Source organism: Strongylocentrotus purpuratus, unplaced genomic scaffold, assembly GCF_000002235.5.
Source record: "Strongylocentrotus purpuratus isolate Spur 01 unplaced genomic scaffold, Spur_5.0 spur5_contig_852, whole genome shotgun sequence".
NCBI lineage: Eukaryota > Metazoa > Echinodermata > Echinoidea > Camarodonta > Strongylocentrotidae > Strongylocentrotus > Strongylocentrotus purpuratus.
The window spans coordinates 980,108-995,108 of NW_022145560.1; the positions used below are offsets into that span (position 1 = coordinate 980,108).

General features: G+C 37.0%; 2 protein-coding genes and 1 long non-coding RNA gene across 3 annotated transcripts; 2 read left to right on the plus strand and 1 right to left on the minus strand.

Moving 5' to 3' along the window:
* Positions 1-310: 310 nt before the first annotated feature.
* Positions 311-1,767, plus strand: LOC115928242. The gene is made up of 2 exons (XR_004065970.1): positions 311-958; positions 996-1,767. It is a non-coding gene; the product is annotated as an uncharacterized LOC115928242 (long non-coding RNA).
* A 917-nt stretch (positions 1,768-2,684) lies between these two features.
* Positions 2,685-9,444, plus strand: LOC583405 (NADH dehydrogenase [ubiquinone] 1 alpha subcomplex subunit 11). The gene is made up of 4 exons (XM_783313.5): positions 2,685-2,895; positions 3,711-3,800; positions 6,505-6,624; positions 8,239-9,444. Exons 1-4 carry the CDS (start codon positions 2,790-2,792, stop codon positions 8,352-8,354), a joined length of 432 nt encoding a protein of 143 aa, XP_788406.1. The 5' UTR covers positions 2,685-2,789; the 3' UTR covers positions 8,355-9,444.
* Positions 9,445-11,473: 2,029 nt separating this feature from the next.
* Positions 11,474-14,595, minus strand: LOC115918930 (cytochrome c oxidase assembly factor 7-like; the record flags this gene model as incomplete). The annotated part of the gene is made up of 3 exons (XM_030994853.1): positions 11,474-12,266; positions 13,434-13,574; positions 14,502-14,595. Coding segments are annotated over 3 exons (690 nt in total), but the record flags the coding sequence as incomplete, so codon positions are not given.
* Between the last annotated feature and the right edge of the window lie 406 nt (positions 14,596-15,001).

Sequence of the window (15,001 nt, forward strand, 5' to 3'; positions counted from 1 at the left end):
ACAAAATTTGTTTGGAAATGCTCCAGACTGCACCAGAGAGAATCTAAGAATCTCAGAGCTTCGAGGGCTCTTCAGTGGGCCCAGGATCCCATCCGCAAGGAGCTTGGCACTTTGTGTAAATCAGTCTATACCCTTTCAAAGTTTTACATGTTTGAATTTTTTTTTGTGAACCACCCAGCTGTTTGAACCCAATGTTTGAACTTGTATATTATTATGTAAAGGCCGTCTGTACTAGTTTGGCCAGGAGGGATTAGACCACCCAGCGTGGTCACTGATGGGTGTTTATCTTATCAACTCAGCTCTTGATTAACATGAGAAAAAGAAGATCATGGGGGACCAATGGTCACCGCTTAGGGATTGTTTTCTATATAGAGGGAGCAAGTAGCTACAAGTAGGACAGTGTGGCTTTAAACAAGGATTTGGGCTTGCTTTCCTCATAATTCCATATAATATTATACACTGCCATAAAATCTTAATTAGAAACATCTCCATGAAATATACCTGTAATCGTGTCTGTATTGTATGGTCTGGTTATACATGTATTGTTGATATATCATAATCCTAAACAAATAGTATTCAGTTTTTAACATCATAGAGTATTCAATATTTTAAAAAGTCATAGTTTATGCTAAACATACTTTTACAAAAGATACAGGGTTGAATAGATAGAGTTAGTAGCTTTTCTTTGTCAAATTGCAAAGCTTGCCAGTTAATGATCGAAAGTTTCTGTTTAAATTTGATGGAAATCTTTTTTTTCCAATGTTGCATTTGATTGTACGTTGGATATCTACATGTACCAGGGTTAATATATTAATGAAATATCAGTAATATATATGCTGTACATATTTTGACCTCGTTTAATTTACTTACGAACATGGTAAATTACATTCCTTTTCTGGGTATTATTACTTTTAATTTAATTGCTTTTCATTACTTGGTGTTATACAAAGTTCAACATGTTAAAAGTGATACTGCACTAATTTGTAGGTAATTAGTTTTTCATTCTTTTTCTTCCCCTCATTTTAAAACACCAATCCTCATTGAACCTCCTCCTCTTTCTCTCTCTCTCTCTCTCTCTCTCTCTCTCTCTGTCTCTCTGTCTCTCCCTCCCTCTCTCTCTCTCATCGGTCCTCACTCACTCACTCTCTCCATCTCCCTCAGAGAGAGAGAGGGACTCCCTCTCTTGGTTTTCTGTTTCTCAGCATCTATATCTTACCTGCCTATCCTTCTCTCTTACTCACATCTTGGTCTTTTCAAAATAGCCCTATGTGTCAATTTTTCTTTTTATAAACGTTTCTTTGATCGACTCTTTTCACAATTCTGAATAACGAACTCAATATTTCCTGCCACCAACACATCTGTTTGAAAAATCAGCAAATATGTTTTCCTTCACAGAATTGTCCACTTTGTAAATGAATTACCTGGTTTAATTTAAATAATTACTGTTGGGCATTTAAATATATCCGAGTAATGATGTAATGCTGCCATGTTGTATTTTGCTTGTCAAATAGCAGTACCATTCGCCATACTTATGACCGTGTATTTTGTTGTATTGGTGTTTATATTGTGTTTTTTATTATTACTGCAGCTCTGTAGGCTAGCTGTCATGTCATAATCTGTATTACAATTTCCTATGAAAACATACCTTGAGTCTATGTGTTGCCATAATGTTAATTGCCAGAATCGTCTGTGTATTTGTAGACAAACAGAAGTATTTTCATATTTATTGCAATAGGGAGCATATCAAAATAAATGTGTAGAACCATACAAGTCTGTTTTCTGTTCAATCTGTTGTGCATTTCTGAAATGTATATTTTCTTTTGATTTTCACGAGAGGTCTATAGAGAACAAAATAACGAGGGGGGGGGGGGTAAAATCAGATGTGCAAAGGAGGAAAAACAGAAAGAAAATTTCAATTGAGGAATCTAGGAGAGAGAGAGAGAGAGAGAGAGAGAGAGGGGTGTGGAAAAAGATCGAGAGAGATAAGATGAGGGAGAGAGAGAGGAAAGTGGGGAAAGGGCAGAGTAATATTTTAACAAAAATTGCTTGTTGGTTAATTTGGTAGATAATATTCACCAGGTCTTTTTTCTGATTCTACACCGTGATTCAAAAGATACTGAAATATTTTTCTTGCCACAGCCCAGAAACTATTCAGTACATTTGGCATGTAATTACGTTAACTTTAATTGCCATATATAGCATCAGAGATCGAGTTGCTAATTACTGATTGGTACGTACGCGTACATGTACGTGTTTGCCTCGATCTCCATGCAATTTTGACAAAAACTCAATATGATAACATAAAAATTCAAATCAGATTAATGTACTCTGCATAATGTTAACAGATTGCATGCAGCTAATGATTGGCCCCGTCCCTGCTGCCCCCCCCCCCCCCCCCCAACAAAAAGAAGAAGAAGAAAAATTTAAAAATTTAAAAATTAAAGGACTCAAAGTATATTTGTATATCTATTCAAACTTAATTTAATTAATAACCAATTTTTTTTTTCTTCAAGTGTGTGAAATACTGATTTGTTCCGATTCATGTTTCTTGAGAATGTGACATTTAAAAGTAGGCCTATTCGACAAAGGCCCCAATTCAACCAGTCCATTTTTCTCTCACCAGTCCATCTTACGAAAAAAACACAGACAAAATGCAAGTATACACACACAAACAAAAATTCATGCATTGTGTTGAGGTGCGCCTATCGCTGACAAGTATTGATTCCAAGTTGAGAGGTCACGAAAGGCCAGCACATTTTTCCCTTTTTAGACCTCTTTCTATCTGCAAAATGGATCCCAAAATAAAGGAAATGTTGCGTCCAAAATTTGATTTACTTAATGGTAACGATACAACGATACGAACCCTCGAAATCTCCTTTTTATCGTCGATTGTAGGTGAGTGGTTTTCTTAAATTTTATATTGTGTTGTCCCATATACAAAAGTTGGTGTATTGTTATAAGTAACATTTGAAAATGATCATTCTCGATCCAGTCTATATCATGTAATCTATCACTTCAAGTTGTCATTAGGGGGAAATGCCAAATAGAAAGGATAGTGTGATCTCCGCATAGTTTTAAAGCAATTCGATAGTTTGAAAGTGTTTAGCATAGAATTAGGCTACAATACATTACATGGAAATGAAATTAATAGAAGAGGAAGCATTAATCGATGAATGAATGATGTGCCATTCTCTTGCCATATGATCCATCCCTTCCCTTCACTGTGAATGATAAAGATGACACTTTATTATCTTTACAAAATGCATGCCCATCGCCTGCACTCCATACCCTCCAACTTAGGATTTTATAACATATTTACAGCAGCCTATACTTTGAATGTGATAAACTCGCTGATCTCAGAAAAGCGGAGGGACAACAACAGAGAGAGGTGGGTAGTCTGTAGAACTACATGTAGAAGAAGACTGATGCTGCGAGATTAGTTAGAACTTAGAAGTTAGAAGAATATGAAACCAAAATTTAAGAAAGAGCAAGAAGTTTAAATGAAGAAGGAGAAAGAGAAGAAGGAGAAAGAGAAATTAGACAGAAAAAAAATAAAAATATTGCATGTTAGTAAAAAAAAAAAAAAAAAAAAAAAAAAGGGTTGTAGAGTCTAAGTAAAATATACAAAATGTGACTAGTCTACTGACTATTATTGTTTGTATAACTTATTTCAGATTTCTAAACATTGCCACTGTATTATCTTGATGTAGGTGCTGGAACCAGCGCTATAATCCTGGCCGTCAACCCCCAGACTTTGGGGGAGGCAGCTCTGAGGACTGGTGCTCTCACGGCTACATGTGGTAAGAAAATAAAACTAAAAGTTTATAAGACCCGTCAGAAATCTAATCACATTGACCCCGATGTTAAATGTCCACCCTTTGCATGCAACAACAGTAGCATGAAATCTCCTCACACAAGAAGATGCAGAGTGGCATTTAAGTTGCTTGTTTCACCTGATAATAAGAATAAAAATAATAAAAGATAATATTAATAATATTTCCGAATTCTACGCAATCATGAATTTTCAATATTGTTACAAGTCCATTTATTTTCTTTCATTATTCCACTATGTAAAAACGATTCATATCCGTGTTTCTATATAACTAGTACGTCATTGTAACTTTGCTAACTGTGTATAATCTATTTATTATTTTCTATTGTTGTTAATGTGCTTTATGTAATGCCAACAACTGAATTTCCAAATGGACTAATAAAATAAATCTGAATCTGAATCTGACTGCTAAGAAAGCATGTACAATACATGCTTGTAAACCAGGAGACCAATGGCTTTAAGTCCTCTCTGAGGGACTTGGTAATATGGATTAATGCCTTACTAAAGGCACTAGCGCTGAAGCGCATTGACTTGGTTTTGAACCAAAAACTTCTCAGTTATGAGATCACTGCTCTACCACTGAGCCCTATGCATTAGGACATCCTTCTTACTAAACACTGTGGGACCGAGGTATAAACTTTGTACTGTAAATTTGAATTTTGTTGTTTCTGGGATTTTAAAGAGTCAAAAACAAAGAAGCATGACAGGTAAAATTACCTGAGCAAAACATTTCTTTCAGAATAAAAATGAAAAAAGTAAACAGAGCAAGATGCATAAATGACCTGTGTATAAAGGTTCTGGGAGGTGTTTCACAAAGATCCTAAGTCAAACTCAACTCTAAGTTGGACTTAGACAATATGGAGAGCCATTTGTAGCCTTAAAATAAAATATATTAAAAAGCAAGAATTTATTTTAGACTTTTCATAAATTCCACATCAAGAACATAAAATCTCCTTGATAATAGAAAGTATGAATGATTTGAATTAACATGTTATGTCTTTTAAAATGACTTTTAAAAAATATTTTCAAAGATGTTAACAACGTTCCATATACAGTAGAGACTTTGCTCGTCAACCTATCAAATGATGTCTTAAGGGACATGGATGATGGGAGAATTACTGTTCTGTTACTACTTGATCTATCTTTCGCATTTGATACTGTCAATCATATAATTCTGTTGGATACTTTGAAATCACTTGGTGTAGATGGAAAAGCTCTTAAATGGTTTAAGTCATACATATTTGAAAGGTCTCAAATTGTTTGTGTTAATGATTCAAAGTCTGATCCTGCTGCGTTGGTTAGTGGTGTTCCGCAAGGATCTGTTGGAGGCCCGACACTTTTCTCAATTTACTTAAGTGGTCTGAAACAGATTTTACAATGTCACTCTTTTAATTACCATTGTTATGCAGACGATATCCAACTGTATACATCATTCCTACCTAACCAAACCAATGTCATTGATACCATTAAAAAGCTTGAAGCTTGTGTTCATGATATCAAGAAATGGATGAGCTCTAATTCCTTGAAATTAAATCAAGAGAAATGAGAGCTGTTGTTTATCGGTTCTAAAACTCTATTAGACAGGGTGAGCCTTCCCTCTATTAGGGTTGATGATGATGTTATTACTCCGTCTAAATCATGTAGAAATCTTGGAGTTTTTTTTTATTCTACAATATCCATGTCTGTTCAGATCCCGGCTGTTTGTAAATCTGTCAGGTATCAACTACGTAATTTAGGCATTATTCGCAAGTATTTAACCCGCTCGGCCACAGAAAAAACAGTTCATGCCCTCATATTGTCTCGACTGGATTTTGGTAATGCACTTTTGTTTCAGCTGCCACAATCTCAACTTTCACGGTTACAAAAATTACAAAATTCAGCAGCCCGTATTGTTACCCTTACCAGACGTACTTCTCACATTACTCCTGTTTTGTCTTCACTACATTGGTTACCTGTTGAATCTCGTATTGTATTTAAATTATTATTGCTTGTTTTTCACTGTATACATGGATCTGCCCCAGAGTACAATATTAATTTGTTAATGCCTTATAATCCGCCTAGACGCTTAAGATCTTCTGATTCTCAATTGCTTGTTGTTCCGAAAACTAAGAAATCGTGGGGGGATCGGTCATTTGCACACGCTGGACCGTACCTATGGAATCAATTGCCACAACATATTCGTTATATTTCAAGTGTTGATTGCTTTAAACATGCCCTCAAAACTCATTTGTTCAAAGCGGCTTTAGTTTTACTTTCACATTGTCGTTGTTCATTTTTGTGTGTATTTTTGTGTGTATTTATGTTAACTTATATCTTTTCTTCTCCATGCGCCTCGAACACATTATTCATGTGGAGTTAGCGCATTACAAATACTCTATATTATTATTATTATTAACTGTTAAGTCCAACTTAGAGATAAGTTCAACTTAGGATCTTTGTGGAACACTCCCCAGGATTTTCTGTTATAAGTATTCTCTCATATGGTGCACCCGTGAGCCTACTGTATACTACATCACCATGCAAGCCGATACTTACAAGCAGCATCTAACCCTCAAAGATTACTGAGAGTTCTTTTTCAGGACTCCTCAATCCTCCCTCTCTCTCACATGGTGCACCCGCAAGCCTACTGTATTAGTATTCATTTGTTTTATTTCTTATTTGTCAATTCACAGCCGCCGTAGGGGCCATCTTTGCCACCACGACAGGTGCGACCGCATCCTACAGAGGAAAGGACACGCCCCTTAACTACTTCATCGGAGGATGCACGTCAGGGCTCTTCTTGGGAGCAAGGAGTAAGTGTACCTCTTGGGTCAGAGGTCAAGGCCCTGTTTCTTCTTCTTCTTCTTCTTCTTCTTCCTCTTCCTCTTCCTCTTCCTCTTCCTCTTCCTCTTCCTCTTCCTCTTCCTCTTCCTCTTCCTCTTCCTCCTCCTCCTCCTCCTCCTCCTTCTTCTTCTTCTTCAGATTTTCTACCTCATCTCCTTATTATTATTTCCAATATTATTAGGAGTAAGTCGAGGGGTCAGTGACACAAAGACCTAACTTCATTTTGAGAAAAAGTGGTTTACATTATGTGTCACTGAGCACTTGGGCCTTCAGGAGTGAAGTCTGTGCTTCTCTAGCCATTGACTTCAATGGGGTGTTGCGTGGAGTTAAGTCTTCGTGTTTCCGTGAAAGCCCACATTTTCCTGAACATTTTGATATCAAATACTAATTTTGGCAAAATATGGAGTTACGTCTTTGTGTCACTGAACCCTTGAAGTGTACCTCGTCTCTCCTGAGTCAGGGCCCTGTTTCATAAAACTTGTCATCCATAACCAGTTACAGTAACTGTTATAAGCTACTGAAATTGTGGCGTTAAATTGGCTGAGACTGAGAGCAACTTTGTTATTGAAATGAAGCATTTGTTATATGTTCCTTAGTTTGAAGACTTGTTATTCCAGGGTAGCTGTATGGATTGGGGGATCTCTAGTAACATGGCTTATCAAAACATATTTCTGAGGAGAATGCCATTTTACAATTTTATTTTCCTTTGAGTAAAATAATAGTTCATATGAGAAATGTGCCTATTACATTTCATGGTTGGCATAGTAATTCAAATTTAGTTTTTACAAAGAATATTGAAAAACAATTTTATATTGCGTGTAATATAAATCTGGAAGACTAACTGTTTCTCTCTCTCTTCCTCCCTTCTCCATATTTTCCTTTGCATATCTCTCCATTTCTTTCCATATCCATCTCTATTTTCTTTTCCCCTTCTCACTTACCATCTACCTCCATCTTTTCCTCCCTCCTCCATTTATGTTTCTTTATTTTCCTATGTCCCTCTCCTTTTTCTCTCTCTCTCTCTCTCTCTGTTTCGTTTTCTCCTTTTTATATCCTTGTCCTCCTTTGTCCCTCTCCATATTTCCATTTTTAACTGTGTCTCTATCCCTTTGCCTGAAATTCTCTCTCTCTCTCTCACACCTTCCCATTTCATGTTCACCCTTTTATTTTCTTCTATTTCCCATCCCTTTTCTCATTCTCTCCTATTATCTGTAATCTCTTTTCTTCATTGTATATCCTTATCTTCTCTTCTCCCTCTCAATATGTCCATGTCTATTTGTGTCTTTATCCCTCCGCCTGACAATCTCTCTCTCGATTTTATTTTCTTCTATTTACCGTTCTTTTTCTCTTTCTCTCCTATTATCGGTTATATCTTTTCTTCTTTTTATATCCTCTTTTCTCCCTCTCGATATTTCCATGTCTATACGCGTCGTTATCCCTCTGCTTGATATTCTCTCTCATTCTCTCTCTCCCTTTACCTCAATTTAATTTCTTCTCTTTCCCATCCTTTTCCCTCTTTCTCCTCTCTCTATCACCCCCCCCCCCCTACTTTTCCTGTCTATTTCAATCTCTTCCTCTCACAGTGCAAAGTATGGGAGTTGGCTCTGGGTCCTGTGCAGCTTTAGGAGGTGCGGCAGCCTTCTACAAATACTGGAAAATCCATGACTTTGGACCCTTTATTCCTAGACCTAAATACTAGTTCTTAGTGTTAATCAAGTTATTTTAAGTTTGAGAAGGGATCAGAGTGGTGCATGAGAGTAAAACAAAAAAGATGGGAACCCTTTCTTTGACCTAAATACTAGTTCTTAGTGTTAATCAAGTTATTTTAAGTTTGAGAAGGGATAAGAGTGGTGCATGAGAGTAAAAAAAAAAAGATGAGAACCCTTTCTTTGACCTAAATACTGATTCTTATTGGTAATCAAGTCATTTTAAGTTTGAGAAGGGATCAGAGTGGTGCATGATAAATGAGAATGAGAGTTAAAAAGAAAATGGGGAACCCTTTCTTTGTGACCTCTTTACCAATGCCATGAGGCTAATCAATGGATTTGTTTAGATTGAGAAGGGATAAGAGTGGTGCATTGCTAACAAGTGTATCAAAGAATGGGTCCCTTTCTTTCTGCCCCTTATACCAGTATCATATTGCTAAGCTATGATTTTCAGATAGAGATGGGATAAGAATGATGATGCATAACAAATTATGGAAGCAAAGAATGGGACCTATTCTTTCAGTCCCCAAATACAAATATCATACTGCTTATCAATAGATTTTTTAATTGAGAAGGGAGAAGAGTGGTGTATCATCAACATGAAGGAATAGGAACCCTTCTAGAAAGCAAATACTGTATTACCATTAAAGATCAAGCAATTTTTAGAAAAAAGAAGGGTTAGAGTGGTGCATTATCAATGTCTTCTTCATGACTCTCAGTAATAATACTTTGCTCATGAAGACAGTTACGACAGAGAGAGGTTAAGAGTGGTGCATTGTAACACAAGGGCATCATGTACATGTTTACTCCATTGAATGCTGTATTCATAAAGTGAAGACTAACATTTAGTGAGTCAATACAAGTGCTGTGCAAGAAGTAGTAAGGGGAAAGACACCACTATCATTACATACAGGGAGCATTGTTTGTGATTTGCCCCACCCCTCTCATGAAACATTTGTATGAATTAATATCACCACTCTTTTTTGTGAGATCTCATGGAAACTGTGTGTCTTGCATTGTACATATAGAGAATTTACATGAATATTTCAACTAGTGTTGAATAAAATGTCTTGAAACAATATATTATGTGTGATGATATTATTCATTTATTTGATATGTTCTGGTTGAGCCAAGTAAATATCCCTAGTTTCTATCCTAAAATAAGAGAAATAATATCTTTGTGTGAGAGAAAATTGTTGGAAGTAGCAGGCATCATGAATTACAAGCAGCTGGGAATACTTGCACATGTACTAGTGTGGGTGAATTGCCATTTGGTCTACAACCAGTTTGTCTGCTACCCAATTAGTCTATTCCCATATGGTCTACACACAGACCGTCAACTATCCACCTTGTCTAATACTCATTTCGTCTACTCACTATTTGGTCTAATAGTCATTTGGTCTAATCTCCATATGGTCTAAATCTCCAATTATTCATACTTCTACCCATTTTTGTGTTCAGACAGTACTGTTCTTTTAGTCTGATAACCAGTTTGTCTCCCATCCATAAGGTCTAATAATCATTTAATGTTTATATTTATGATTAAATGATTATTAGACCATATGGATAGCAGTCAAAAATTGGAATTAGACAAACTAGGAATTAGAACGAATGATAAGTAGAGAAAATGATTATTAGACCATGTAGATAGATGACGCCGACAGGCTGGGTGTAGTTACAAACGGCAATAAACCCTTGTGTGCATAATCCTATCATTTTTGTTTGCAAATTGCATGATTGGTAAAATTTCTTGAAGAAAAGAAAATCCATTCTAAAATACATGTACAGTACAGTGTACATTTAATTTAATTCAAAGTGATTGATGAAAAAGTAATTCGAACAAATTTCAATATCCTATAAAAATGACGGTTGTGATCAAATTGTGACAACTTAATGTGCAAGTTTGGGGTTTAATGGAAATAATTGAACAATTACAAGCTATTTGCAACAAGAATATTTCCTTTAGCAACCCTTGTTAATTGCCTAATTTTTATATTTACACTGTCATTAAATTTACAAATCATATAAATACACCCGGAGGAAACATTTTCTAATTTGAAAAAGGATGAATTGCATCCAAAATGAAACAACAGAAATTTATGATTTCCTAGGACATGAAGATGTGTTCAACAATGACAAAACAAAACAGACAAACGATTCCACCCCCTTCCCCCAAAAAAAGAAACGGCCCACCTTCAATGGAATTGAAGGTCATGCACTTGATTGTGTGTTGCTATTATGAAGATGGGGGGGGGGGGGGGGGGAGGGGACATCACAACCAAAACCCCCCGCTTATTCACCGGCTGGCTGAGTCGCCGCTAAATATTTTCTCATGGATTTGCCCCCCCTCTCCCTCTTGCCACTGGCTGGATCTGCCCCTGAAGTGAGGTATCAGGCAACAATACAAATCGAAACACAGAATAATCTTTTCACTCTGCTCTGCAACATTGTAATAAAAACTCATAGTAAAATGGACAGTACATGTATATACTTTTTAATCACTTAAACAGCACCAACTGCGGATGGTCTGTTTTCTTTATTCCATCCAACTCTCTCTGCAGCTAACTTTGGGCCAACTTTCTTGATTAATAGATTGGTCTACTAATCTATTCAAATTGATGGATTTTTCTTTCCTAAGGACCTACTCACCTTTTATTAATGAATGAACTGCAATACTTGAAATACAGTCTGCATACAATACTTGTTGCTTTGTTTGGCAAGCCTCATGAAAGCTTTCAGTTTGTCGTGAACAGCCTTTGTTTAAAAACTATGCATAAAATTGAAATTGTTAGTAAACCTACTTATTGAGTCACAACCTTGAAATTTGCAATTTGCTTCAGCTTATTGGCATAAAAAAAAGGAAGATTTATACATGTAGTAACATCTGCAGTATAACATCTGAATTCAAACTTCGGTAGGCAAAGGCATGTCATGAACGGACAAATACAAATGTAGAATTTCAAGCATAGCCTTTACAAACAAAAAATGATGAGAATATTGTTTCATTGTCGATGTGGAGCAAATCCTAAATACATGCCCCCCCCCCTCCTATCTGGTGTACATGTAATTCTCAGTTGCATAAATGGCCTCCCCCGGTCCCCCCCCCCCCCCCACAAGTATTTGTGTAATTATTCACTTCATCAATCAATATAAATATTTCTTTGCTGTCTCTAGAGAGCTGACAATAACATGTCACATACACATTACATGTTCATAAACTATATTGCAGGGCTGCACACGGAAGAGGGTCTGTATCAACCGTTTTTAATTCTGTACAGGTACATGTATTAAAGCACAAGCCAAATGTAAATATTTCAATTTCGATGTTGACTCTAGACTTCTAGTTTAGGTGTCCATTTTAGCCCTGGGCGCCCGATAGGGTCCAGCCTTGGGTTTTGCTAAAGGGGACAAAGTCCATCAGACTTGTAAACAGCAAGCTTTTCCATCATATCACGACGTCTGTCCGAAATGTAACTGTCTGTTCGTCTCTTTAGCTTCATCATGAAGCGTCTTCGCCCTCTCCTTGTATTTATTCGCCAAGGCGTCGTTCTTTGCGATCCCGTCTCCTAATTTATACATTCTACTCGCGTTCACGCATCCGTACATGTGACCGAGCTCACAACTCCTCGTCGAATACTCAATCGCCTTTTTCATATCCTTCTCCATGCCACCTAACCCCTTGAGGTACACAGCACTAAGATTGAAGCAACTCGCTTGGTGATCCTTTTTACACGCAGTCTCAAGTAGCTTGAGCCCTTTGTCCCTGTCTTGTTTTAAGTCCGAGTCTGGGGTACCTTTCTTGGAAGACAGGAAGACAGAGCCTGCACCAAAGCAGGCATCTTGGTTGCCTAGGTTACAGCCTTTGATGAAGTAATGAAGAGCCTTCTCCTTGTTCTTTTCAAAACCTGCATTATAATTTAAAAAAATGATAATGAATATATTTGTTTTGTGCAGTGGAACTTTATAAAAACAATAATCTGAATTTATACAGCGCTTAAAGATAAACTTGGGTTCTGGTAAAAAAGAAAAATTAATTCTCACAAAATCAAACGAAACTTACACTGAATGTTCAAGATTACAAATAAATGTCATTTGCCAAACATTTTTGGTAGAAAAAGTTTACTGGCTGAGTAATGAGCATAGAAAGATGCGGAAATCAAGGTAAGTAGCCCCGACATCATTTTGTGTAGTCCCATATGCATCTTTCTGTGTACAGTGCTTGTTACTTTACCAAGACTGGACCAAATTTATTATGATATTGATGACTCCAGAACCTTGCAGTACACACCAATACTTACATGCTACATGATCAACTTTTTCTGATCCATTCCTCACCTTTTCTTTCACAATGCAATCACATGACCAGAACTCAACTTTATCTTTAATATGAAATACCATCTCTAAGTGTTGTACAGATATTATTACCCCGGTCATCTCATTCCTTAACATACACTGTCTCCACTCCCTGGGGAGTATTCCTACCGTACGGTCACCGTGAGGGCATATGGCAAAGAACAGCAAGAAGTGCAGGAGGAGGGAAGAAGAAGAAGAAAAGAAGAAGACAAAGAAGACGAAGAATAAAAGGAGAAGAAGAGGAAGAAGGAGAAGAAGATGGAAGGGGGAGAAAGAGGAGGATGAGGAGTTGCCCTTAACCCCATCTCTCTTCTTTTTTTCTTTCTTTTTTTTGGGGGAGATGGGTGTCCTTTTAAGTGGATTTGTGAACATTCCTGCAGCTGCAGAGGGTATTGACTCAATGTCACTTTATAGGATTCAATTCAATTCAAATTTTATCGTCCAATTATTGGAAAGTTGTTTCGTTTGCATGTCAATACAAAACTACAGATTATAAACATCAATAAGATACAAATGGATACAGAATAGTACATTTGACTTGAACATGAACACGAAATGCGATAGTTCAAAATGCAGACCAAAATTCAATTCATATTCAGACTAAGTAATTAAATTAAATTCATACTTCAGATTAAATTAAATTCATTATTCAGATCAAATTCATTATTCAGATCAAATTCATTATTCAGATCAAATTCAATTCAGATCCCGATTCTTACCTTTTCCGTAGAGGTAATAAGCCCCAGTCTTACTGCAGCCCCTAGGATGGTCAAAGTCATCACAGCTCAACTGATAGGCCTTGGCTGCTTGGGGGAAGTCATTCTTTACACCCGCAAAGAAGTCACCGAGTCTGAAACAACCTGTATTCAGAAGAGGAAGAAGAGGAAGAAGAGGGAGAAGAGGAAGAGGAGATGACAGAAGGAGAAGGAGGAGGAGGAGGAGGAGAAAGAGGGAGAGGAAGAGGAGGAGATAAAGGATGTGACAGGAGGAGAAGGAGGAGAAAGAGGAGAAAGGGAAGAGAAGAAAAAGTAGTACATGTAGATGAAGATGAAAAGAAAAGAAAGAAAAAGGAGGAAGAAAAGAAGATTTAATGAGGGGAAAAAAAAGAAGAAAATGTAGAGGATAAAAGGGAAGAGAGAGAGAGAGAGGACGAAAAAGAATGACAACATTAATAATCGGCTTGGGTTGTTTTTACTTTGAAAAGAGAAGAATTGACATCTTCCTGTTAATGCAAACACTCATATTCATAAATCAACCTGCATAGAATAAATGGCATCGATCATCACAACATAGAAAACCACTTTTCTTGATCTCCACAATCACAATGGAGTCCGATAGATCTACAAAGCATTTCATTTCATCAAATGCATTTATCTCTTGCTACCTCAGTGAGAGTCAGACTCAGAGCAGAGTCACCTTTCCATGTCATGATTAGGGTTTAGAAATTGACACTTGAGAAGGTAGTCGAGTTGACATGCAGACAGTGCACGTGCTAGAATCTATGTGTGTGATACACACTTACTAAATCATCTGGATTCCTAAATCCTAATCCACAATTACGACGGCTAATGATCATAATAATTATTAAGCCTGTATTATCAAAGTTATTCCGAAGCGTTTATGAGTGGAAAGTTGCTTTGGATTGATTCGAAACACACTAGGGCCCGGTGCGAAGCCAAGCAGCAGTACTACGACTGCGGCAGCGCCCAGACCAACCGGGCACAATACCAGGGGCTGGCCTGCCATGGCCATGGACACTTGCACAATGTTATACTTTTTTCACTTACCATCGGGTGTCTTTTCCTTGTAGCATTGGAAGCTATATTCTGTTCCTACATTCTTGATGTAGTCTTTGACTTCATCCTCGTTTTGAAGTCCACATTAAACATCTTCAGCAATCTTTTTGGTGGAGAAAACCAGGGAATACAGTACAAAATCTCGTCTGCTTCGGTTCGTGGGTGATTCCATAACTTCCCAGAAATTACGCAATTTATGAATAACGCCATCTGCGGCAAATCACGATCGTCAATTTACTACTACGTACCGGTCTAGACGCTCGCGTTACATTGATTGATTGATTTTTATTCGGAGCAATATAATTTTTTTTCTGGTACAATATAACTGTTTATCAAGTTCAAGTTCAAGTTTATTGTCTTTCTTCCAACATGAATGTAATACAATTTAAAAATATTATAACACGTGGAGTATATAAAAAGAAGACTGAGAAGGAACAAGTTCATAATATGCATTTAAGTGAAAAGAAAGACGAGTAGAGGTCAGGTCCCTC

Bases quoted from the DNA above. Each gene is read 5' to 3' on its own strand.
- LOC583405 (XM_783313.5), top strand. From the start codon at position 2,790: ATGGATCCCAAAATAAAGGAAATGTTGCGTCCAAAATTTGATTTACTT. The intron at 3,801-6,504 runs GTAAGAAAATAA...GTCAATTCACAG, and splicing joins TGCTCTCACGGCTACATGTG to CCGCCGTAGGGGCCATCTTT. The intron at 6,625-8,238 runs GTAAGTGTACCT...TTCCTCTCACAG, and splicing joins GCTCTTCTTGGGAGCAAGGA to TGCAAAGTATGGGAGTTGGC.